Source organism: Pogonomyrmex barbatus, unplaced genomic scaffold (assembly GCF_055798465.1).
Source record: "Pogonomyrmex barbatus isolate J1 unplaced genomic scaffold, ASM5579846v1 scaffold20, whole genome shotgun sequence".
In the NCBI taxonomy this organism is placed as follows: Eukaryota; Metazoa; Arthropoda; class Insecta; order Hymenoptera; family Formicidae; genus Pogonomyrmex; species Pogonomyrmex barbatus.
Window position 1 is genome coordinate 2,753,325 of NW_028297117.1, and position 27,026 is coordinate 2,780,350.

Genomic DNA, 27,026 nt, shown 5'->3' on the forward strand with positions numbered 1-27,026 from the left:
AAAAAAGACTATCATATCTGTGACAATCGTTTGGTTATTGATTTAATTTGTTATCTTATGGTGGCATTGATGTTTATGTGTAGGGTTGCCATGTTAAAATTTTCAAAATTAGGACTTACAAGCCAAAAACCCTGGACATTTCGGTTGCAACCCCGGACAAAAATGCGCTTAAATTAATAAAATTGATCAGAACAGTAAGTGAATCATTATTTCACATCTAATTGTTTATTAGCATTCAGAGCAAAGAGAAATTTGAACTGAATACTATAAATAAATACTATAAATAAATAAATACAGATTATTTTGATTTAAAATAAATATAATAAAACTTTTTTAGGTTTAGTTTAAGTTTTTTATCAGATATTAAAATTAAAAAATTTTAACTCTTTTATGTGATATCTGTGCTATTTGGTAATGCAGAGTAATGCGAGAGGAATCAAAACAAAATATTTAAAAGATTTCTTGAAACCCTGAACGCTTATAATTATCCCGGACGCTTTCAAAAAATCCTCCCGGACGTCCTAAAAAAGAGGACAGTGTCAGTGGGAAAAGAGGACGGATGGCAATCCTATTCATGTGTTATGTTCTTCTTATAATAAATAATTAAGTTATAATTAAACAAGTGAAGATTTCTTTATAAAATTATAAAGTAAATTATAAAGTCTTTATAAAATTTCTCAACAATTATGTAAATTTATAAAATTATAATAACTTGAATATGATAAATTACTGATTTATTATAACATTACAACAAAGAAATTTTTAAAATTTTTTCGTGTATTATAACAAAAAAGTATTAGCTCTATTATAGGCGCCCTCTGCTCAACATCTATCGACGTTTGATGTTCGTGTCGGTAAATACAGTTTCCAATTTTCCAATTACCAACTCGATCGATCATAGAATATTATAAAAGAAAACAATAAATTTCTTTTTGATTCCTGCTATATTATATTAAAATTCTTTTTTTTTCTTCGCCAAACAAAATATATGTCTATTTCATTTTAAATACAACAAGTATACTAGTTCAGCTACAAAAAATAAATCTAATAAATATGTTCGAGGAATACAACGAATAAATACAATAGATAGAAGAAATTTAAATTCCATATATCAGAAATTAAAAAAACTTTTCTGTTTTTTCTAAAAAAAAGATTATTCTTTCTTTTTAATACTTTGAAGAAAAAAAAGTTAAATACGCTTTTTTTTTATCTCACCTTAGAAATTATATTTTTTATAAACTGCTTGAAATAACTATTTTTTCTATTAATTTAAGATAATAAACGATGAAAATGTCTAGTGTTGCAATGTGACGAATTTTGACTGTAGATTTATTAAAAAGGAGAAATATTAATCATCTAAGTGTTATTAAACGAATTAAATCAACAGCTAATATACTGTAAACGTTTGCATTATCGCTATTTTTGCTTCCAGCTACTATTTATTTATATAATGTATTTTCAAAGAATAAATCAGCAAACAAGTAAGAGTAAAAATCACAATTCTTCGTAAAAAACAATGTATATTTAAATAAATTCAGATAAAGAAATCATAAAGTGGCGCTCGATTCGTATATTACATCTTGTAATTCATTTGATGAAGATTTTTCAATAGTATTCTACAGTATTATTTTTTTTTTTTTTTTTTTTTTCATGATTATTTCAGCAAATAATGATCACGATAAATACGGGATAGTCAGTAAGTAAATTAATGTCCTGTTTATAAAATTAGTTAATACATAATTACACATCGTTGTAAAAGCAAATTCGTACGATTGCCTTGCATCACGTTATCTGAGATGTGTAATAATTGGATATACAATCACTAAGAGACTACGTGCTCTTTCTATTTTTCTAAATTATTTAAATTCATTATAACAACGTATGCTATTATGATTATTTTGTTATGGAATTTTTTAAAAATTAGTATAATTATTCGATGTAAGAGAAAGAGGATAAAAATGAAGAGCTATCAGAGATGATAACACCTCTAGAGATCGAGATCCTAAATTAGGGAGTACCACCGCGAACATGCGGCGCGGTGCGGCGCGGCACAGCGGCGACGGCGAGGAGTCTCCCGCGTCTCTCGCTCCGACGGAGACGAAGCACGCTCTCGGTTCGGGTTCGGCGTTTCTATTCCTGGAGCGTGCCGACTCCTCGTCTCTTGTGCTCCTAAGCGGAGGCTGGCTTGTGCCGTGCCATGCCATGCCGTGCCGTGCCCCGGCTACGAGCAGCGCGGAGCCGAGAACGTGCGCCAGTGCGAGCGAGTCCGCCCGCGCGGAGTCGAGCGTGTCGTGGTGTACGCGTTGCACGCGGTGCGGTGCGGTGCGGTACGGTGCGGTGCGGTGCGGTGCGGTGCGGTGCGGCGCGGCGCGGCGCGGCGCGGCGCGCGAGAAGTGCGGTCCGCCGGAAATGTGCGTGCGACGAAATCGAGAGAGCGTGGACGTGGACAGGACAACGCCGACAACAACGACGACGACGACGACGACGCTGTTACCGTTATCGCCGCACGCCGACGAGCAGAAGGAGGAGGCCGCCGTCGACGCGCCGCGACCGTCGCGATTCATCGCCGGCTGATCGATCGGTCCGTTCGATCGACGAGCGACCGCGACGGCTGATCGCGCCCGGAATTCCGGACGGCGGAATGCCGGATCGTCGCCGCCGGTCGTCCGTCGTCCGCTGGTCGCGCTGCGAAGCTCCTTCGCCGGAAGTCGGCGGGCTGCAACGACGCCGCTCCTCGACGCCGCTCCTCGACGCCGCTCCGAGATCGATCGACGAAGATCGTCGGCGAACGTAACGGCGAGCGCGTGACGCGCGAGTGACAAGCATGAGCGCTGGAGTCGATCTTCCTCTTTCTCTCTCTCTCTCTCTCTCTCTCTCTCTCTCTCTCTCTGTTCCTCCTGCCGATCGCGATTGTCACCGGAAAACGTAGGTCCTCCTCCTCCCGAGTGCCCCGGAGGAGAAATCTGTGTTCGCACGAGATTACCGGGGGATTATCGGAGATTACGGATATCGGGGACTAAACTTCCCTCGCACGGTTACAAGAGATCATTAGAGATCATTTTATGCAACGGCATACGCGTCTTGTGTGTACGATAAACGCTAATCCCGCGTCACGGGATTGTAAACGAAGGTACAACGCACGGTATGATGCAAGCGTGTAGGATCAAATTGTCATACTCGCTAATAATTATAATTACGTATGGCAGATGATGCACGAGATCTTAGCGTTTTACCGTGCACGGGGGATATGACATTGCGAAATTTCCCTCTTACCGAAAGGGGACCGAAAGCGGAGAACGTAACTACGATCGGCTTAAATCACGCCGCTGCGATGAAATAAATGAGAAAAATCATCGTCACGCTCATTTGAGCCTTCTACAGAAGGGATATATCTCGGCGCGATCGGCGGCGATCTCTTACAGATATTCAACTTATAATACTGGAAATTACTTATTTTGAATATTGAAATGTACCGAACAACTCAAAATAAGTAGAAGAAAAATGTCACGTTTATTCCTTGTAGAAATTTAATATTGAAAAATAGTAAGTAATTATATTTATTTTGAAGATTAAAAGCACCGTTATATGATGGTGATTGGACTTTTTCGGTATTCAATTTCTATAAGGGTTAAAGGGCATTTTTCCTATTCGCGACATCGGCGAATCAACGGCGCTCGGCGAAATTACATGGATTTCAATCAGTGATTGCTGCTTCGGATATTTTCGGACGACTCTTGTTCGCGATGATGCATTGCTCGCGAACGTGGCGAGCGTGCTGGACTGGTGACTCGACGAAATGCGGCCCTCGTCCCGCTCAGATGTTTCCACTGTATGTTTTCAGTATCGGTCAAAAGGTCTCTCATCTCGCGCGGAGAGCCCCGTGTGTTTAAATTACCAGTCCGCCTTTACGAGAAATCGTACGGGTCGAAGTATCTCGAGAGAAAGCGCACGCACAAGTATTCGCTTTTTTTTCTTTATATAGTACTTTATGATGTATGTCGTGTAGACATTAGTCCTTTTTTACGGTTTCCGCAACTGTATGCACGCGGAAAAAGAAACGCGGATAGAAAGGTATATCGTTGTCACTCTTTTGTGCCCAGTCTTATGCTGTTTTTTCGCCTATTCGACAAAGTCGTAAAAGGCGAAGGGAGAGATGACAAGGGGAAGGTAATCGTGGATGATTTTGAGAAAAACATCGATAAAAGAATACGTAAGTTTTTCGTTGGAGCTTCTTTCTATTTACTTATTAAACAAGAAACGTGAACTGTGACAATTTAATATCTCCAATTGCCAGTTACACATGTTTCCTTCAGTAAACTCACCAGATTCAACAAACGTGTAACTCGTAAAAGTATTAATGGGATGTATATAGTCCAAATGATATGAATATAAATCATATGAAATGATCTTGCTCCTCTTGGTAATAAACAAATTTAATTAAGCAAAATTTATTTGAAGAAAACAAAGTTCCGTCGTATAAAATAAAGAAGATTAAAATTTAGCATTCATTCAGAATTAAATTTAATTTATTTTTTTGAAATTATGCGAAAATATATTTAGCATACCTTTTTCTATTAAATACTATTTTATGTAAAAAAATTGGAGCGTGAAGACGATCTCGTTACGCTGCTGCCATCTGAATTTCTAATTCGTTTTTATGTTCCCGCATTGATGGTGCACTGAAAAATTTTCGAAGAGTAAAACGAAACGCATTACCATACGAATGACAGAACAAGAAACAATAACGAGTCCACCGCGGAACCCTCATGGTGTGCGGACGTCTCTCACAATCAGTCGAACCTTCTGTTAGCTTCTTATCTTCTTATTTATCCCCGTTCGTCGAGTCGCCATTCGAATTAAAGTGCGCGTGCACGTTTCTTTGGCCGCGCGCGCGCGCGCGCGAGCGAGTGCAATAAAATTTACAATTCCAATTAGTTTTATTCAATGAAACGACGTGCGTTCGTTACCTCGTCTATTCTCCTAACACGATATCTCGTGTCAGGAAAGTCGCGCCGTCGCGCGAAAGAAACGAGATACGTCGGGGACGTATCGTAACGCGAAACGAGAGGCGCGCACGCGGTTAAAGCTCCTCCGTCTTTCCGCTTCGAGAGATATGTTGATCCTCGTCGTCCGACCAATTTAAACGGCTCTAAATGTGTCGTGGGGGGGTTTCATTCTTCATTCGCGGATATCTTGATTCGCACGTGGCCGAGGCGAACGCGGCCGGCCCGGCGCGGCGCGCCCGATGCCGATCTGATCGAATAACGCCGCCGATGCTCGCTATTTAAATCGCGCCGCCTAACGCGTTTACTACAAGCGCGTCAACGCTAATTCACAAATCTTGGTTACGAGAGATGGAGTCGGACGCTGAAACGTTCTCTATATCGGTCCCCTCGCGATTGAGTATCCGAGTATCTGAGACCTATTAACGGTGATGTATCGCTACCTCGCCGTCGCTCTTCGCGCGCCTTCATTAATAAATATCCGAGGTGCCGGATTACAACGTTGTGTAATCTAACAGCGGAGTTATACAACTCAAGTAGTAAGAATGTTCAAGTACTCCCGAGCACTCCCGGAGTCGTAACGTTAAAGCTCGTATTTTTGTACGTGCGGAGAAGTAGACAATCTGGATTTAGCTATCTGAGCTACACGTGTATCTTTGCGAGGAGAGAGTTATTAAAAACGCATCTCTATCGCATTATTCTTATATAGAATATATTTAAGGGCTTAATGCCAGCTTGATCAAATCGATCGATTAAATTCGTTAAGCTTTCAGAGTCGGGTCAGGAGTGAAGGGTCAACTCCAATAAAATTACTTATTCCTTATTTTTAGATAATTATTTACGCAGATACATGTTTGAGTTTAATCTCATCTCATGGAAGCAATATTTTGAAACTTTTTTTATAAAGCTGTGTTTGTTAAAGCTGCGAAGCTTGCCTACAATGCCAAATTTTGCAATTTAACTCTTAAATAATTATAATATTATATCATAAATGATTATCTATTTTTTATCTACTTCTTCGAGTTCAACCATATTTCATCTCATAAAAGTAATATTTTGGCATGAGATTTTTTTCTACGTATTTATTATAAGGGTACGTATTTATTATAAATGTTATGGAGCCGGATTCTACAATATGGTTCTTACAAATTTACAACAAATACAACAAATAAAAATATCTGCACATTATTGCATTAATAATGTAGCACGTAATCTAATGATACATTAAAATCCGAATTATTTATTCCAGTTCTTTTTTTAATCGCTCTATAGAGATTTGTAAGTAATTACTTACAAATCTCTCATTTTAACCGTAATATAGGTGAACAGCGATTTATCTAAGAGGTCTGGTTAATCTCTCCTGTCGACTCTTAATTTTCTTCAATTACTTTCACAAGCAGCTCGCTTTTACTTTAAATGAAAATTATATATTGCCTCTATAAAAATAAAATTACATCACTTAATAATCCGTTTTTTTTTTTAATTAAACACGTCCGATCGTATATTTTAAATTTTCTTCAAAAGTTTCTTTTGTTGGAGGCAAACGCAACGGATAAAGTCCGACGAGCGATGCCGGCAATCTGAAAGACTTTGCGCGATTACCATCGGTACTTTTCAAGGTATGCCTGCAATGGAATCTCAAAGCTACACTGCTAAAAAAAGCCCGGAATGGCATTGCCAATAGTCCGTACCTGATACCACCGTGAAGAATGCAGATGATAAACATTCGGAATGAGCTCGTAGGGGCAACAGGGGGCAGGATGCATTAAGGCTCGATTTACACCGTAGGGATGATCCCGTGGGCACGTCCCATTCGAGATCCGGTTGCAATCCGATTAAATGTTCTTGGAAACGTTTCGATAGAAAACCGTGGCTGGCAGCCACGGTTAAAGTCAAGATACGATCTCGCACGGCGAACGATTATTCGATTCGCACCACGAGAAAGCGATCACATTCCGCTCTAAATATTTCAACGTGTCCATCGGCAATTGTGATCAAGTACGATATGATTTACGTGTTACGAGCAATCCTCTGAAAACTCTCGTCGGACGAATTAAAGCGAAATATAAATATAATCGTTAAATCCAAGAGCGTATTCAGAATTTTTCTCGGGAAGAAGGGAAAGTTTATTAATTCTATTAATAAACTTTCCCTATATATATATATACATATATATATATATATATAAATTTTAATACAGACATTTTTTCCGTTAAATTGCCTTTTTGGATATTTTAGACCTTAAAACATCTCCTTGTTTCTAATTTTAAATTAGAAAAATATTAATATTTTTCTAAATGATAGCTTTAGCCTTATTTTAACTTTTTTTTTTTATTTCAGGAGAATTTGAATTCCCAAAACTCCCTTCCCTTCCCCTGAATATGACCATATTACACCAACGTAATTTTTTTTAACCGCGAATTTTTATCGCGCGTCAAAGACGAGTCGTTGATTTAAAAATACGTCGTTCCTGTCGTCCGAAAAACAATTCGAATCAATGATGAGATCGTTTATTTTTGGATTTTCGCGATTCTTCCTTCCGATCAGACAACTCCCCGGCAGCGTGGTGTGAATCCACCCTAAAAGTGGAAAGCGGAAAGACCGCGGCGAGGGGAAGTCCGGGGGAAACACGAGTCCTCTTTTGCTTCGTTTTGCCCTCAGGTATTTCCGAGGAGCGCCTCCGCCGTCGGGCGGTTTCGCTCGGTGCGGTAGCGAAGTGCAGTCGCATGCGTAAACGCTAAAATAGAATAGCGCGCACGTCAAACGGCATTACAGGCCTCCTAATTTCTTAGCCTTACCTCGGCTCATTTTCGGCGCGTTTCATCCGCGCGTTTCACGGCGAACCGCAGATTTGTAACGCGCGCGGTATGACGCGCGCGTACGAGGAGGACGGTGGGAAGGGAGGTGAGGGAAGGGAGGTAGGGCTCGTATCAAAGCGGATGTGCCTTTGAAGTGGCCGGTGCGTTAATTGCCGCGGAGTTTTCGATCGTTTCGCTTACCCGAGCCCGCCGGCTCGTGGCATTAATGGGACTCCGGGAAAAAATTATGAGAGAGAGAGAGAGAGAGAGAGAGAGAGAGAGACCCCATCGCGCGCGCCGGTTATAAATAAAGCGGGGGCCCCCTCGAGCATTTCGCCGAGACTTCGCAATACCCCGTGCTCGTTGTGTATCCGCCGGTACCCACTTGTCTCACTTATCATCCGCGATACTCCCTATCGCTCAGCCGCATCTGGAAAAAGTTTCTCCTGACGCTTTCGCGTCGTATTTACGCCGCGCGTTGCTCATCTCCTGCGAAGTCAAATAAGAAAGACGGGACTGCGGATATCCGCTCTGGGAGGGGATGAGAGAGAGAGAAGGAGAGAGAGAGAGAGAGAGAGGGGGGGGGAGGGACGGGAATCATTCTAATATTCAAGAATTAACTTTATCTGCGCTTAGCCATCGCCTCGTGCGAGATTAGCAGGAAATTGGTGGCTAATTGGCGGGACGGAGAGTCGCATAAATTGATATTGATTCTTGACGTCTCGGTCATCGGAAACTGCTAACTGAAAATATGGAGATAATTATATATGTAAATTAAAATTATGTATAAATTACGATGCTTCTGAGTTGATTAACGGGAACGCGTGCTCGCGTGTATCACGAGGGATTCGTGTCCGGACGGGCTATCAGATAGGGCGTCATAGGAGAATTTACACTTAATATTTTTGCAGATATTAATAGGCGTGTGGAATTATCTCGATTTCCGTAGATTTTTCTTGGAAAGATTTATGTAACGTCGCCGATGACACGCGAGAGAAGAACCACCGGGGTTATCCGGAATTTAGCGTTTAGCCTTAAAAAAATTTTTTTTCCCGTTAATAATCCAAGGTAAAACTGTTTCTTTATGTTTCGAAGCGTTTGATAATTTTGGCACGTTTCAAACGTTTCTCATTTTCATTTCCACGGTCGCCCCGTTAAAACATCGGCGGGACCGTTCGCGCGAGCGAGCGCGGAAACAAGTGTAAAATGTTTTATTTTCCCAAAAACGTTTCAACTCTAAAATGGTTACGGTGGGCGCATCCTATCTTGGCACAGGCCCAACAACACACAACTTCACCGAGTCGAAGGAAATCCTTATACTTTCCGTAACATTTCGACAAAGAGCCGCGCCGCAGCCGTCGAGTGCACATAACAGTATATTTCTCCGCCGAGGGAATTACTTAAATTTCGCGAGGATAAAGCACAGTTTCTAAGTTTAAGGGGGAAGCACGCGCGATAATTTCGCCAAGTCACGAGCAAATACGGCTTCGCAATGACAATACTTGAGCGTGTGAAAATAGTTGGTGACCGGCTCGTACTTGATCTTGAAATTGTTTCGGAAATAACAAATCGGGAATAACGCAAACTCGCTCGGACGTACGAAAATTTCATGAAATTCGTGAGGTAGAATTAATCCGGCTTTTACGGTGAACGCGTAACCGGATCTTTTTCTCGCGTGATCTAAATTGAATCGTTCGCTACGGAACGGAAGACGAATCAATCTTTTTTGACGGGTTCATTTCGAGGACCGTACTTTTTCCTCGAAAACAATAAATATCTGTTATATTCAGAAATGCGTTTAATAAATCGAAAATATCATTGCTGCATTCTAATAATTTTTCTCAAAAAAAAAAGGATTCAATAATAAACATCAATAAGGATCTTTTCTGTGAATTTTGAACTTCCTTTTTTTATGAAACACATTCTTTTTATAATTAATTAATTAATTTAATTGTATTATTTAATATTTTTTGCGTTTGAAAATATGTATAGAAATTGAAGAGATTTTTTTTTACAAAATTTTAATAATTTTTGAACTTTAATAATAAACGATTTGACAAGGGTCTTTCCTCAATACTAAGAAGCTCTCTTTTTTTTTTTTTTTATAACACACGCTTTTCTTGTATTGATCAATCTAATTAGGTTTCCGGGTAGAAGACGCGCGTAAAGACGCGATGAGTCGCGAGCGGATATTTTCGTGCGCTTTCTCCGAAATTTTCCGAGACGCGTCACTGTCCGCTCTTTCCTCACTTTATGAAGTTAGGATGTACAAATTAGATGATGACAGCGCGGAGCTCTCGATAAAACTAATCATAACTGCGCTCCCCTTTCTTGACATTCTTCAAAAAGAAAAGAAAGAATTCTGAGGAATTTACGGTGACTTTATTGCGGCATCAAAACGTAAGACGAAACACGCGAAACCTCGAGAGCGAGACCTCGCGTCGTAAAGATTTTTCGCCTCCTTCACGGACACTTTCCGAGAATACTGCGGCGAAATTCTGGTAACCCGCGAAGAAACTACCTGTAAACATCTCAAAGCGTATATAATGTTGCACTTTGATTATTTTTTTCCAATTACAGTGCAGAACCGCGAGAACTTGAACGAAAATTTTTCTTTTTAGAATACCCGAGGGAGAGTGTGAGATAAGGTACTTTAAGAGCCCGCATCCCGCTGGCCCTAACCTTCGAATCGAAAACTCGCGGAGATGAGCGAGCTCGACGAATCTGCTCGTGTCACGACAGGCCGACGATATCAACAATTCGAATATTTGTGTATTCGAACAGCCAAGTTTACGATACGAACGTGAATGAGAATACGAGAAGGATGCGCGAGAGGACTGTTGCCGGAACAGGAACAGCGGATTATTCCAAAAGTTCCATCAGCGTCAATCGAACGCTATTCGACGAGAGATTGGCAAACTTTTTTTTCGAAAAAAGTGCACATTCGTTGAGTAAAGTGGAGTATAAGAAAATGAGAAACGCACCATAAGAGGATTGTATCACGTTTCTTTGCGAAGGGAAATGTGAGGCTAACGTGGTTCAGAAGATTGAATGCCAAAGATGAATAATAGTCGCTACTTAAGAAGACAGTATTTATAGGAATAATAAGATTTAAAGTAATGCATAAGTTATAGAAAGATCTAGTATTTCGCAGAAATTTCGATCAAAAAATCTACCAAAGATACTCCTAATCTGGAGTGATCGTTGAGGCGATGCATATATAACATACATATATTTTTTCGATACTCAAAGGGAGATATATTTTCTTGCAAATCAGAGGGATCCGTAAGGATCCGATAATCGAAGAAAATGGAAGTAGGTCATAAAGTGAAATAGGCATCTCTTTTCGGGAAACTATGAAGGAGGTTGGGAGATATGGATTGAATAAAGAAGTATACAGTTAGTACTTTTTTAACAAGATCCATGCGCGTTTTCGAGACCTTCGCTTCAAGTTCTGGACACGTGCCGTGCTCGAGAGTGAAAAAGTGGACAGAAATCGAAACTTCGGCGGGGCTGAGAAACGGCCTCGAGGTCGCGAACGGTGGAAGATGTAGGAAAAGGGGGGCGAGAGAGCGACTTGGAGGGACGCGGAGAGTCCTGCGGGAATCCGTTATTCCGGGGAATCGCCGTGGCTCGGCGTAGCCTCTGATCCTAATTCCGGTATCGTTGCGATACCAAAATGCTGGACATATTTCGCGGTCTGAAGAGTCTCATAAAGATCTCGCACATCCATATCGACAGCGCCGTCTTCCGCTTGCATTACAGCCTGACTGTGATCCTGCTGATAGCGTTTTCCTTGATCGTCACGACCCGTCAGTACGTCGGCAATCCTATCGATTGCATACACAGCAAGGACCTGCCCGAGGACGTCTTGAACACTTATTGCTGGATACATAGCACGTACACGATAACCGCGGCATATCGGAAGAGAGAGGGCTCGGAGGTGCCTTTTCCCGGTGTCGACAATTCCAAATCGTATCCTGAAACTGAGCGAAAGGAGTACCGATATTATCAGTGGGTCTGCTTCATGCTGTTTTTGCAGGTAATCGTTCGACAACGACACACATGTCGTTTCTTCGTTTTAGATGCTTGCACTCGACGAATTTAACGTTATCAATTATAAGCGAAAATTTCAGATAATATTTGATCTCTTGAGTCCTGTGCACAATCGAGGAAATATTAGGAATATTAGAAATAAATATTAAATTTTGGAAATAAAAAAATGATGAATTAAATAAAAATTAGAACCTTTTAACCTTTATTTTTAATTTTTATTTTTTTCGCAAACTTATTCTTATATAATCTTATATAAATCTAATATTTCGTCCATTGTACGTCTTAACAGAATATAAATTTAAAATCATGACAAAGGATAAATACGTATAGATGTATAAAGACACGTAATAAATGTAAATAATATCGAAGAGCAACGTTTCTGATGACAGAGTGATGACAGCAAGTCGCCGAATACAAGTGTGCAATCTACATATATCTATAATATACATTTTATAGCGTATATATTGTAATTATTTTTGCAAATGCAAATATCGAAATATTGCCTATGCATGCAAAGGCAATAATCGCGCCAAATGGAACGTAAGCGTAAGAGAAAAATCTCGTTAAAATTTATGTGTGTCTATTTAACGCCAAATGTAACAGCCCGATTCTAACTGATGCCTTTCGCGAACGCATATCGTCGATTAGACGAGTGAAACATCAAGCGCCCGCGTTTAGCGTCGAATGTGCGGTTTGCGTACGGGCCATAAAACGTACCGGTGCTTTTAGCGCTCTGCACTCGTAAGCGTTGCTCGTCCATCAATCCTTCCGCTCACAGCTCGAACTCGAACGACTTATACGTTGCCCGCGACGGCTTACCCCCATCTAGTCCATTGCCAAGAGAGAAACCTTAAGTGTAACAATGCACTAAACTTCGTCATTGAGGATTCGCCACGTGCGGTCGTCTTGTGCGATTCGATCAAAGACGATTACGATCTAAGACGCTCGGACAATCGTGTCGCCCGTCCAGCCCCAGAAAATTGAACCATATCACGCACGGTTGCATGATTGACGTCGTATATTACAACACCACTCACTCCCCCCCCCCCCACACACACACACACACACACACACATTTTGTAAAAAAATAAATGTAAATTCGCACTATTTGCGAAATTAAATAAGTATGGCTGTCAAATTATTTTCGCAACAATATGAAAATACTGTTAAAAAGAGAAAATGTCGTTTAATGCGAAATTGAGTATCGGACACACACTCGCTGTCGTGGACTGATAATTTCAGCCGGCACGAAAGAAGAAGAGTGAAGATTCGCTATAGGAAGTTTCGGCGAAAGGGGTTAATGGCGCGGCGCGAACACCTGAAATAGCGATCCATAGTATTTTCTTTGTGCTCGCGCGCGTTTCTTTCATGCTACTCGCATTGATGTCTCAAAATAAACTCAGTCGACGACAGCCTATACGTATCCCCCTACGAAGGTTCTCTTTCTATTTCCTCGTCTCCCTTCGCCGTATATTTTTTCATCGGCCGTCTCAAAGCAAACTGTACTGTTTACAACGAGTAGTCGCCGCCTTTTTACCGATGTGATTCCCTTTCACCGATTATATCTCCTCGCGCATTTCTATAATTATCGCCGAGCTAATTTCTCTCCACCATTTTACCGAATAATGAATCCTGTCCATGGAGCTCCTGCCTCTGCGAGTTTCGTCCGTCCTTCGTCCCGCGTCACATCTCTTTTAATCTCCTTGGTAATTGAATTTTTTCCTCCTCAAGAAGCAGAACGCTTCTTTGAAATTATGAAAAATATCAGGAATATCGGAGGCGATAAATTAAGACTATATCCCTTTGATACGAAGCGCTATGGCTGTCTGCGTTGAAAGGATTAACGTTCTTTTCAGTATCTCGGGGGTTGGATAATCGCGTTAATGACTGCAAGATTACTTCGCGGCTGAAGGAGCCGACGAAAAGGACGGCTTAATGAGCATCCCAATCAAGGGCAGATCAATCCCGATTTCTTAATCGGAACACGAATGTCTTACCTCGATTTTTCGTCGTCTTTTTGTCGCTCTCCACTTTTCCCGGCGCACGGGGGAATAAAAGGACGACGACAAGTGCTCGGCTTCGGTATAAGTGTCTATTCTGGTCCACCGAAATGTGCTTTTACACATGCGATAATGGCGCGTTTAATTTCGTTGCCTGGAATATGTGCGCGCACCGCGCTCGTAACATGGTCGATTAAGTACATTTTCCATGATGGAGGTCGTCGAACGATCCGCCTTTTATTTCCCGTCCGCGATTACAATTAGGACGGTGAGCTTACAGAAATCCGTTGCTCTTGTCTCAATAATATAACCCTTACGTCATGCAACGTAACGAAGAAAGATAAAAGGATTTTAGGGAATGGATCGTGTCTTACAGCCATTAATTATTTCACGTGGATATTTCTTTCTCTTGGCCTCGAACAGAAATAGATCTCTTCCGTGATGCGTTATTATTACGAGAATTCAACGTAAAGCAAAATTTGACTTAAATATCTGACGTTGTCTATAAAATTTATAATCAAAATTTATATTTAATATAAATCTATCTAATGGTACCTAAAATAATCAAAATTGGTAACGTTTTAATTATTTGACAATCTAATCAATTTTATGTAACAATATTTAATATATCTACGTGCATTGATGCATTAATATTTTTTTCTGTCTTAGTTTTAAAGTGCAAGAACGTGTCATCAGTGTATTTGTGTGTGTGTGTGTGTGTGTGTGTGTGTGTGTGTGTGTGTGTGTGTGTGTGTGTACGTGGTTACTGAGTCCTATTAATATTCATAATCATGTCATAGATGACTTCGGAATCGTTCAATGTCTTGATATTAAATCTCATTGATTCATTCGGAATAAAATGAAAAAGAGCTACGTGTTGTTATACGTTGAAAATCAACGTGCGGTTGGAACTGTTTATACGTCATTAGTGTCAGACAGTGTGACATCATATCAGATCGCGGACAATACGTTTTGATGTTTTGTCGATCAGAGCCTTTGGCCAACCATGCTGACCCAGACGCCTGCAAGATAATATAAGTTATGTGTTTAGTATCGAGGTCAAGGGATGCCTCTCAAGTCCAGTCAGTCTTCTGACAGCTTGTATCCGAGCCTCACGTGTGCGTGCGTCTTTTCTGACGTTCTCCGTTTATCGTCTTTAATTTTTCCTTCGTGAAACTGTCCCGTCTCGCCGAAACTTGAGATTAAATAAAATCCCACCGCAAACCGCTTCCGTATTCAAAACAAAGTGGACGAGAACTGTACGTTAATGCATTAACCACATGATACGAAAAGAGAGAGAAAAAAAAGTACGAATTGTTGAATGCGCGAGAAATATAAACAATAATTTATTATTGAAAATTACATTAAAAAGTGATATGAATAAACAGTGTTTTACGCGTGTGTAGTTTTTGTTTCACGTGTGTGTATGATGCATCTCGCGTTTAAAGCAATAACTTTGCAATTCGTTGCACGCGAGACATTAAGAATAGAAGCTGTAAGAAAGAAAATATGGCGATGATAATTGTGTTAATTTTTTTCATCGATATAACTGCGAAGGAAAGAATACATCGAATCGATCGTTTTGCGAGAAAAAAGAGATTGCTAAAACTTGAAGAAAGATATCATGTCCAAATATGGAAGACAAAAAAAAATAAAAGAGGAGCGAAGTGAGTGGAATAAACGAAGGGAGCAAAGCAAATCAAAGGGAAGCCAGGAAAGCAAACAGTATATACCATGTGATTTTTACGATGGTTTATATACCCACAAGATGCATATGGCGTACACTTCGTCTTCAATCCAATTTCAAGACTCATAGAGGGCACGAAGAGAACTGCACGGGTGGTCTGCTTTTACGATTACAACGATTTATTCGTTATCTATTTTGGACGATTTAATTGGAGTCAATAATCATAATTCTGCTTTTGTAAAACGAAGGTTTGAATCCGAGAAATTGGATTTACAAGTAGTAAAATTACAATTAATTCGTTAATTCGTTAATTAACAACATAGCAACATAAAATAAATCCGTGTTGAAACTTTCACTTTCCCGTGGAAACGCGAGAGAGAGAGAGAGAGAGAGAGAGAGAGAGAGCTAAAAGCGAATTTAACATTCGCGTTCGACGCGCAGCTCGTTCAAAGGACTTTCAGCAGGAACGAGACCACTTTGTGCAAAAATAGAGTGCAGCTCGCTGGTGGAAGAAAACGACGAAGAGGACGAGAGGGACGGAGGAGGTGGAGGTCGCGAGGGGAATCGCCGAACTCGACTCGAGCGAAGTCAAACGCTTATCCCGATCTCCGTCCGTTTAACATGCCGCTGATGCTCAAAATGATCGATCTGTTCGGCTCGATTAGATCGCTTTTCAAGGTGCACAGGATCGCCGAGGACTCGATGATATTTCGGTTGCATTATCGCGCCACGGTGGCGGTGCTGCTGGCCGGCTGCCTCACCCTCGCCTGCAAAAGCATCTCCGGCTCGCCGATACACTGCGAAGCCAACGGCTCCGTGGACAAGGCCGTGCTGGAGACCTTCTGCTGGCTTCACACCACCTACAGCATGGTGCGCGCGTTCAACTTGAGCATCGGCCAGGCCGTGCCTTACCCCGGGGTGTCAAACAGCAAGGGCGAGGGGGGGCACGGTCCCGCGCCCCACCCGCTGGTCAAGCAGCACAAATACTATCAGTGGGTTATCTTCCTCTTGCTACTGCAAGTAAGGAGCGACTATCTCTTCCCTCTTGCATCTTCTTCTTTTTTTTTTTTTTTTTTTTTTTTTTCGTTATACCTTATTCGTTCTTCTGATATTTTATTTTTTGATTATATTATATTTTTTTTTTCTATAGGTAAGTATAAATCAGACTAGAAATATTGGGATAATCCTTGATAAATGTTACTTTTCGTTTATCTTTGTGGGTGTGTCATTCTTGTTCTCCGCATGCCGGGACTTTTTGGAAAACAAAGATTTAAATTTTGGTGTGTTTTACGATTTAATATGGAAGAGTGGAAATTTTATTTAAATAAGGATTATGCGAGAACGATCGCGTATTCATAAATTCTAAATTAAGATAGTCCCGGGAGTTGCAGGTCCAGAATCAACGCCGATGAGCAGCATACGATCGGCAAACGCGTGTATTCGTTTATCCGTGATTGATAATCCTTGTTCGTAACGTCAATACATAAATACAGGTTACAGATAGGTTCTGCCTTTAAAATGCATATGTACCCTCGATGCTATCTTCGATCGTACCTCCGCCTCTAGTACCTCAAGCATTACTCGTCTTCGCGCACGTACAATATCGTTCTTTTTCTCGACTCGCTATCCTCCGTTTGTACGTCCGAGGTTCCTACAACTCTCTCGCTCTTTGATTAATCGCGCATCCGCCTTTTATTTTGCAATTGATTGCTACGTATCTGAATGTGTTTTCTAGACAACGTTTGACACAAAACATTCATAACGTCGCACGTTGCTGATAAATTGATAAAACGCACCACTAACGCGATTAACGTTTAATATAATTGAAAACATGACATGTAAGAAGTGGAGGAAAACTTTATGAGACAACAAACTACAATGTGAATACCCAAAGGAAAGGATTTTTATAATTATTTTCGATAACAGTTAAATAACAGCAATATACAATAATAAATTTTAATAAAAACGTGGTTTTTTTTCTTAAATTATTATTTGCCAAATGTCTTTGCTTTGGAAACTTATATTTTTAATGTTTATATAACATTACCGTTCATATGTGAAATTAAAATATTTACATGTAACAAAATTTTTTGATGGAATTAATTATATTCTACGTTACATTTATTTTTATGCGCGTTAAAAGTGTAGCAAGGAGAACTTCTTTGTCTTCTCTTTTCCATCTTCGTTCCTCTTTTCTTCAAGATTCCAACCTCTTTCGCCTTGTTTAGCTAAATTTACTCGGGGTTAACGTGACACAGAGGTGCTACACATCGGTCGGAAACCATGGCATGTTCACGATTCCTTCTTTTCAAACAAGTATTATTTATCTTATATATATTAAATTATATGTATTAAAAATACATTTCTAAATTATATTTCTTAGATTTAAATTCTTCATTATATTTCTTTCCAACAATTGTATAAGATAAGAATTTTGAACGAAAAAATTCCCTTAACGACCATTTTATCTCTTTACAAGATCAGTTCTATTGAAAAACAGACATATATTTTAGATTAACAAGTTCTCAAGTTTCAATTTAATTTGCTTGTTTTCCCATGATTCATCAAGATTGCACAATTTATGGAAGTTTGTGGAGTACAGAATTAATTAGAATATTATTTTATTTTGCTCATATTTGGAAAAATAAATAGCAAATGTATAATCATCGATGTGTTCCAGCTTATTTGCATATCTAAGGAAATTTATGCAAATCTATGAGTTTGAACGTCGAAAGGAAGATACAAATGTCCTCTTAGCAGGGCAGTAAATGTGGTTGTGTTCGATCCCGGTTGGTGAAAGGAAGGGAGACGAAGAGAGGAACAGTTCTATTTTCGGTTACGCATTTTCCTTTTCTCTTTATACGCAGGCGTTCTCTCGCGATAATGCTAAAAGCTGCGAATCGTACAATCGGTCTGACATGCGCGTTTGTTTTACGTTTCTTCGCAATCTTGTCAAGAGCGAGGTCAGACCACCCATTCTAAAGAATCCTGTCGCCGATACGTAAACCGTGTACATTAAAAGCTATTAAACAAGTTACATAATGTCCATTATAGCTTTATATTATCTGTGTAAATTTTTTTTTTTTTACACAAGAGCTATCGAGGAGCTGCTAACATCGTTAGGTGTGACCTTTTTTTTTTTTAACTCAGATGGCATTAAAATATTGTTATCAAAATATTTTTTGACCCAATATTTTAAGTAAAAATTTGTCACAAATAAAATATTATTTCTACAATAATTTCATCCTGGAGCTCCCTAAACTGTATTTTCAACAGACATTTCGCGCGTCGAGAATGTCGAATGCGCAAATTTTATAGATTATATTATTGTAGAGGAGGCTTAATACTCCGCGAAATAGGATTTTATTGTTATTTCGTGTTTTGTTTGTCTCCAAGCCAAAGGTAATAAACGTCGTTTTTGCGCTTCTCGGAAACAATGTGATAGGTATCGAATAGAGCGTTTTGGGGAACCCATTAAAGTTCCGACGTACGTCTCAAGCACGTACTGCCGTACTTTCATTAACAATCATCCGAGCTTTCCGCAAATTGCAATTTAGTTCGAATTTTCTGAACGCTCGCCAACACCTCGTCGTAAGGGGGGGTAACGCGCGACGAGCGTACGTATCTATATTCGATCGTGTACTACAGCAAGCACGGCCGGGAGGCCCCTGGCGATAAGCCAGAGAGCTTTATATACCGTGAGAAAGGGTTTACTCCCACATCGTGGTCTCGATAAGTGCATTGACATCGCTTCGGAAATTTCTAATGTGTAATAAAGCTGCCTCGATTCAATTAGGACACGGATTATCCTTCCCGGCGTGACTACCAACACCTGCCACGTCATTTCTAAGATTGAATAAAAGTGTTAGGGGGGGGGGGGGAGGGAAGTTAATAAAATATCGCGGAGCTAAACAATGAAATTCAATTTAAATCTCCCGACAGTTTATATAATCTATATTCGCTAAGCGTTGTCAATTAAATTGATCCGTAGTCTATGATCAAATTACAAAAGTAAGAGTAATATAAAGGCGACTCCCAATAAAATGACGTTAACCGCAAGGGGGGGGGGGGTTGATCGCAAATTAAATTTTGCCAATTAAATTTTTTGTTAATTCATTACGGCGCTGTTATATTATGAGTAATGATCCGAATGCAATTTCGTAGATAGCTAATCGTGATAAACAATAACGATTCGAAATAATTAAAGATCGCGAGGTACTTCCCGCCTTTCGAGAGGAAATAGTTAAGTGTTGTCTACGCCAAAAGCTTATAAAGTAGGATTTCGCTCGCAAATGCGTACGAGCGGCCACGCATTGTTTTGTGATCAGCAATTATCAGGCGCGAGGTACAATAATGATAATTCCTCTCGCATGTCGTAAGTAGGTCCGCCTTCGGCGACTAGAACTCCCCGTAATATATCAGCGATTGGTCGATTCGTCGGTATTTATTTACTCGCCACTTTGCTCGCAGGCGATCCTCTTCTACACCCCTCGCTGGCTCTGGAAAGGATGGGAGGGTGGCAAGATTCATGCCCTTATGATGGATCTCGACATCGGGCTCTGCTCCGAAGTGGAGAAGAAACAAAAGAAGAAAATGCTACTCGACTACCTCTGGGAGAATCTTCGCTTTCACAATTGGTGGGCTTACAGGTACTACCTATGCGAGGTCCTCGCGCTGCTGAACGTCATCGGTGAGTAGCCTGCGCTTCTTTCTTTTTTTTTTTTTTTTTTCCGGTCCGCGTCGAGTTCTTCGTCAATGTTTGAGCGCCTTGATCAACAACGCGCGTCCCCGTCGTGATGTCGTAACACGAAAGAATCCCGGAATTCGCACACCCTAACGGGTCACCGCGTCATCTTCCGTTTACGATCGATAAATATAAACCAGAATGCGCTTAAGAATGATATTTAACGCGTTTCCCTTTCGTTGCTAAAGAAACTGTATATAGTGGAATTGGAATGAAAAAAATCGTGATAACAACCAAAGGAGACGTATCGCAAATAATTTCACTGAAACGAATAAAAGTACTACTAATAAAAACTGTTAAATATCTACCAAAATTGTTCTTAATTACAAACGTCCAAACTATATTATACAAATTTTTGAGAAATTGTTTCTTGATTTTTGTGCACTAAAATCTTGAAATTTGTGCATACAGTTATATTTCTAATTTATATTTCAGTTATGTTTCTAAACGTCTATATGCAAATTAATATCAGTATTTGCATATAAGTATATAAATTTGTATTAAAACGGTACAGTAATGAAAGATTTTTTTAATGTTATAAATTTGCAATTTACAAAGTTTTAAAATTGCGTGTGCAAAATTGCAAATTTACAATAATGCAATTATTTCATAAAAAAAAAGGAAACTCGTATATCATCGAAGAAAACGGAATTTGATAAAGATCCAAACTGGCCTGTGCGCCTGTTAATTTCACAAATGTAGACGCGTTAAAAAAAGGAAAGTCCACGTATAATGAGCGACGAATGAATGAATGATTCACAGTAAAAGTTGGCAGCGATACAGCTGGCCAACCGCTTGTGAATTTGACTACCCGATTTGCAATGAGATAGCTCATCAATTTTATGCGATGTCTATTACGCTCCATTTCCAGATTGAATATCATCATAAGATTATCAACGTACTTGGAAATTCAATCGGTTAATCTTGCGAATGAATCAATTATGAAAACCGCAAAAACATATGTATATACATCACATACATAATGTGATTAAATGTAAGCTTATGATTCAATATTCTAAGAACCGGATACGAAATCGCTCTAAAGCAATTACGGATATTACTTTCGATATTTATGTGAATTTTACTCGTTACATTTAATATTTACGGTCACTAACATTGATCAAATAAATCTTTTATCATCTCATCTTCGATATTGTTGTACGAGTCTTTTGTAGAAAAGCAATGGAGATTAATTGTGTAATCGATTGTAATGTTCGGTTATTAATGTCGGTTATTTTGTCTTTATATAAATGAAATTGCTTCGAGAAAAGAACAGACAGAAATGAAACGAAAAATTGTAAAGCAACGAGCACATTGTCGCAGGTCAGATGTTTCTGATGAACCGCTTCTTCGACGGCGCCTTCTTGACCTTCGGCATCGACGTACTCAAGTTTCTCGAATCCGATCAGGAAGACCGAGTGGACCCAATGATTTACGTCTTTCCAAGAATGACCAAATGCACGTTTTACAAGTACGGCGTCAGCGGAGAAGTCGAGAGACACGACGCCGTCTGTATACTGCCTTTAAACGTCGTCAACGAAAAGATCTATGTCTTTCTCTGGTTCTGGTTCCTTTTCCTCGGCGTGCTCAGTTTCTTCACGGTTTTGTACAGAGTCAGTAATCCAGTGGAAAAAGTATTATTTCTCTTTTATTTTTAATTTTATAAACAAACAAGATTTTAGAAATAATTGCGTTTTGAGGAATATATATAATTTCTTATCTCTCAACGAAGGGCGCCACAGGCATTCATTTCAAGTTTTACAACTTTACACAAAATTACAGTCAATATGGATCTTTTTTTTTTTCTCCTCCGTAACGTAATTTGTTGTTTATTGTAGATCATAATAATATTTTCGCCGCGCACGAGGGTCTACCTGTTGCGAATGAGGTTTCGCTTGGTACGGAGAGACGCCGTGGAGACTATAGTGCGTCGCAGCAAAGTTGGCGATTGGTTTCTCCTCTACATGCTGGGCGAGAATTTGGACACCGTGATATATAGAGACGTGATGCACGAATTGGCGAACAAGCTCGCCTCGAGGCATCACCATGGCGTACCGGGAGTGAAGGGCGAGCTTCAAGAAGCCTGATCGAGGTGAGCCTCTCCCCTTGTTCTCGTTCGCGCTCGCGTAGGTGTTCGTTGAATAACTTGCTCTTTATGACACCGGCATTCAGAAACATATTGAATTCCTTCAAGTATCGCCGGCGTACATCGCCTACGTGATATATCTGTACGTGCTAGGGAACGTTCGCCGTAATCGTCGACGTTAAGCGGATTTGCTTCTATCGCCGATACTGAACTGCGATATTACTGAATGTCCTGGTATTACCAAGCTCGCAAGAATGTTAATTTTATATAGAAGATGCAAGCGCATCGTGCGATGTGCTTCTCGATACGCGAAAATAAGCATGTCATTTTTTTAATATTTATAAAATAAATTGTACTTTCTATAAGTATATTTAGTTGTTTTTATCAGTCTCGTTCGTTTCATCAATATAAATTAACTTTAATCCCGGTTAATTAACTTTAACTTTTTTTTTTTCAGTTCTAAGAATTGGAAAGAGATAAAGAATAAATAAAACCAAAATTAAAATTAATAGACATTGGTAGAAATGGATATTAGTGTGTTAAATTTTATATCAATTACTTTAAGGTGCATTCAACAATGCAGGTATTCTCTGAATAGAGATTCGGATTGGGAGCAAAACGAATGTGTATCAATACGATATCAATATCAGTTATTTCTAGCGAATTGCATCGGGTCACAAATTTTCACTTCGTTGAAGTAATCCTAAATTCTGAGAATAATCCAAATTTGCAATTTGTAACTTATTACTCGAGCGATAGCTTTCCATTCCGAGACGACCGATACGAGTTGCGACTCAAAGTGGCTTCGCCTTGAAAGAAGCACGCGGTCTATAAGTATTGTTTGGTAACACATTGTAACGGCACACATCTCGAACAATCTGCGGCCGTCTCTCAACGAAAACGATGCGCGTCAGGCACGTGCGCGCTCACGATTTCACCTGCCAACTAACTAAGCAGTCCGGAGACTCCGGCGTGTCCCGGCGCGATGTCCGTAGATCAATTGACCGTGTCCGATGCAATCTACGCAATCGCTTTATGCGCGCCATGAGTCGGACGATTATTGTTGCAGGTTGCCTCGGAGGGCCGGCACGTTCGATTCGCCGCTGCCGCTGCCGCAGTCCTGGCCTCGCCTATCCGCATCGCGCGGTGGTCGCCGACGCATCCGGAGACAGCGCGGAATGCGCGATCGCAGCCGGAGCCTGAGAAGACGAGCCGACGGCTCTTTCCCGAGGACCCGCGGACTTGGCCTCGCGAAGAGACGCGTCCTCCCCTTCCGTCAATTGTTGCTCGAAGCGATGCGACAGCGATAACGCCGAAGACGCGTCCGCGGAGATTTTTGCGGTGGGAATTTAAAGAAAGAGATTTAAAGAAAGAGACACACACACACACACACACACACACACACACACACACACACACACACACACACACAGACGATTTTGCTAGTCATCCCCGGGGATCGTAAATCGACGTGCAGTTTCGGCGAGTTCATCGATCTCGATGCTGCGGACGCGCAGGACGAGGGATGATATTCGGATATTCAGAGGAGACAGTAGAGATACAAGATACGCAATTGTATGCTTTCGATATTTCACGAAATTGAGCGTTTAGTTCGACGTGTTATATTCACGTTTAAAATTCATGCGCATTCCAATGATGATATACGGACACGATGTGTCCGCGTCCGCGTCCGTAATCTTTGCGTTCTCCTGAAAGAAAGGAAAAACGATGTTTGCTTTTTGTATCCCGTTCCCGTTGCATCCCGTGGCCTGACTTTCTTCTCCACTTGTGGACGACGAAAAGCGGCACGGCTGATAAGGTAAAAACGCGGCGTTTGGCCGCGTCCCGCAGCACGGGGGAACTGAACTCGTCGAAATTATATACCGGTTTCAGTGCCCGGTCGCACTCGGGCGGATTCAGCCGTTCTGGCGAATGAAAAGACAGAGACGCGCGGCGGAGGAGAGGCGCGCGTGTGCGCGCGCGCGCGAGAGAGAGAGAGAGAGAGAGAGAGAGAGAGAGAGAGAGAGAGAGCGATGAAAAGGACCAAAACTATATACCGCTGGTGTTGCTGCACTCGGCAAGAGACGCAACGTCGTCCCGTCGTGGATAGCAGCACTCGTTAAAAGACACTTTGGAAACTGGCGGCGCGGGTCGTCGAACGGACGATATCGCACCGGCCAGGATCGAGGCAGCATCGACCGCAGAGAAATCTTTATGCCCTCGTGTTTGCTCCCGCGTCGTCGAAAGACAGAATCGTGAAAGAGTGCCAGTACACCGAACGTATCGCCGCACGGGGATATGCCTTTTACTCTAACTTTGTTGTATCCGCTGCATCAAATGCCTTAGAATCAGCAATCATAATGGAGAGTCTCTCTCGTGGAGAGACAACGAAATCTCTCGTAGAGAGTAAAATCCACGAGTCTCATAAATTATTTTTTATAAATTATTTTTTAAATTATATTTAGATGACTCTATTTCGTGCTCTTACTTGTCTTGTAATAAGTATAATATTCTAGAAGGGAGTAAAGTAAAATCCCCGTCGTGCGTCGATATATTCAGATCTTTGTAAGTTAACTTTAGACTATAAGAAGCGTCCGAGATGTTAAATGGACGCTTCGTATAATTGTTTCGAATTATTTTAACACTTTGATCGTGCCGTGTTTCGCAAGTATATGTACTAGGTAAGAGAGATACAAAAGGAAGGGATTAATTAATTAAAGATCATTGTGTAACCATATTTTTCGGGCATTGTTATGACGATCTCTTTTGATGGAAAGTTTAGATTCGTGTCTTTTTGAAGGAAAGATTCTTCTACTCGGTCCATTAATGCAAGAACGTAATATGTAGTCTAGTCGCTATACTCTACGTAACTTAATTATCAATCGCGAGTTCATCTTATTGACGGACACACTGCCACCGATCGATACGATCGATTTTTCTGTATCTCTATCTTCGTTTTCTTTAGATGAAGATAGTGTCCAAAATAAAGGTACGTTACCTTGAAACTTTAAATGTTGTTAATTTTGTGATATTAATTAACGATTCCGAAATGCTATCACGTTTTTGTAAGTTTATCATGTTATTTAATTTCCTTTAATGCCCGCAATTTATAAAATTCTCATCGATGATAATTTCGAATCAAGTAAATATTTTAATAGCACATTACATTTACAAGCAGCTTAAAAGCGTTGATTATTCTCATTTAATCAATAAACCAAGATTTCTTCTAGAAGTGAAGAAACGAAGCTTTTCATTTGTCTCACCGGCTTATATTCAAACATTTTATTTCCTCTAATTTTTCTCTTCTGATCTTTCTTATAATTTTTTTCAATTTTTAAATATCAAGTATCACATTATCTCAGCAATGTATATTAACACACTATAAATATCTGTAATAATAAATTACTTTCGTTATTTCTTATATTCACGCACACTACCAATTGATATAAATTTTTGTGAATTTTCCTGTAATTTTCGTACTTTTCGAAATATTACAATTAATTTTTCATTCGCTTCATATTAGAATAAAAATAATTATAACAACATTCACTCACAGCTGTCTTTTGCCGCATAATCAAGAATTCTAGGTAAGTGAAAATTTGAAAAAGGTGAAGGAGGTATTTGAATTTGTTGATCATCGAACGATTTATTTTTATTAAAATGCAATTGACGTTAAGCGCATTCGCGTCGTGTGTGATTTCGGCACGGCTTGAAATATGTTCGAGTTGCGCGTCGAGCGCGTCGAGTTGCGTCGTGCCCGCAGCACTTCGGGATGCGCGTTGCCATATTCGGAAATGCAATGGCGAGAGAGGACCAACCGGTCCATTGCCCTCCTCTGCCAAAGAGGGTTCTCCTCGGACCCGGATCGCGAAACTGCCCGGCCGCGGGCGATACCAGGCGATAAGTTCGGGTTTTTCGTCGAAAATTAGAACCTGAAGAACCTGAAAAACATCTCGCCTCCCGGTCGTTGTTTTCTCAAGCTCGAAATTGTTAACGTGTTCCTTTAGCGCGTTTTTACCTTTTTCTTTTCTCACGAAGGTATTTCTCCTTTAAACATTGTGATACATGGATGGAAGGAAATCGTATGGGAAAAAGTTAAATAACTTAATTCCGTTTGACGAATTAAAAATGTAAAATCTGAAAAGTTAATTAATCTAAAATTATGCTCTTTCTCCGTGTCGCTCCGATTTTATATTTATGAAAAAAAAAAAATTGGAGCAGAAACAAATATAACGCTTCCAAACTGCGAGATATTTTCTTTTTTTTTTTTTTACACGTATTTTGTTATTTCTTTCGTCAGATAAATTTCGACTCTCTTTTAATCCGGTCCAAGGACATCGTGTGTGAAAGTGAAGGGTCACTGCGCGATTCGGGTTTTTAAGCGACGGCATTACGCGGTGACGTAACTTGCGTCAGTGGCAAGTGATGCGGTAAAAGTAATCGACATTACAGAGGGGGGGGGGGAGGGGAGGGAGAGAGGAAAAAGCAGCGGCGCGCAAACGGAGATCCGAGAAACGAGTCCGCGTGCATCGTGACGAATGCACGCGGAAAACGCACGCCGGTGGAAGCACAGCACGCCTGGGTGTCGCGTTTCGCTCGCTGGTAGCGGATCGTGAAAGTCGCTTTACGGGATTTCTCGTGGGATTCGAAAG

General features: G+C 40.4%; 1 protein-coding gene across 6 annotated transcripts; it reads left to right on the plus strand.

Moving 5' to 3' along the window:
- The first annotated feature begins 1,926 nt into the window (after window positions 1–1,926).
- Window positions 1,927–25,592, plus strand: shakB (Innexin family member shaking B). Of its 6 annotated transcripts, XM_089077768.1 has the most exons (7): window positions 1,927–2,790; window positions 8,438–8,570; window positions 10,423–11,843; window positions 20,015–20,234; window positions 21,612–21,901; window positions 22,127–22,380; window positions 23,444–25,592. In XM_089077768.1, the coding sequence occupies exons 3-6, from the start codon at window positions 11,481–11,483 to the stop codon at window positions 22,373–22,375; spliced, it is 1,122 nt and encodes a 373-aa protein (XP_088933894.1). In that variant the 5' UTR covers window positions 1,927–2,790; window positions 8,438–8,570; window positions 10,423–11,480; the 3' UTR covers window positions 22,376–22,380; window positions 23,444–25,592. The 6 variants fall into 6 exon arrangements, 5 of the variants coding, with proteins under 5 accessions (XP_088933894.1, XP_088933896.1, XP_088933893.1 ...); XM_089077770.1 differs by lacking the exon at window positions 8,438–8,570; XM_089077767.1 differs by lacking the exon at window positions 1,927–2,790 and having other exon boundaries at window positions 8,390–10,324.
- Window positions 25,593–27,026: the final 1,434 nt, after the last annotated feature.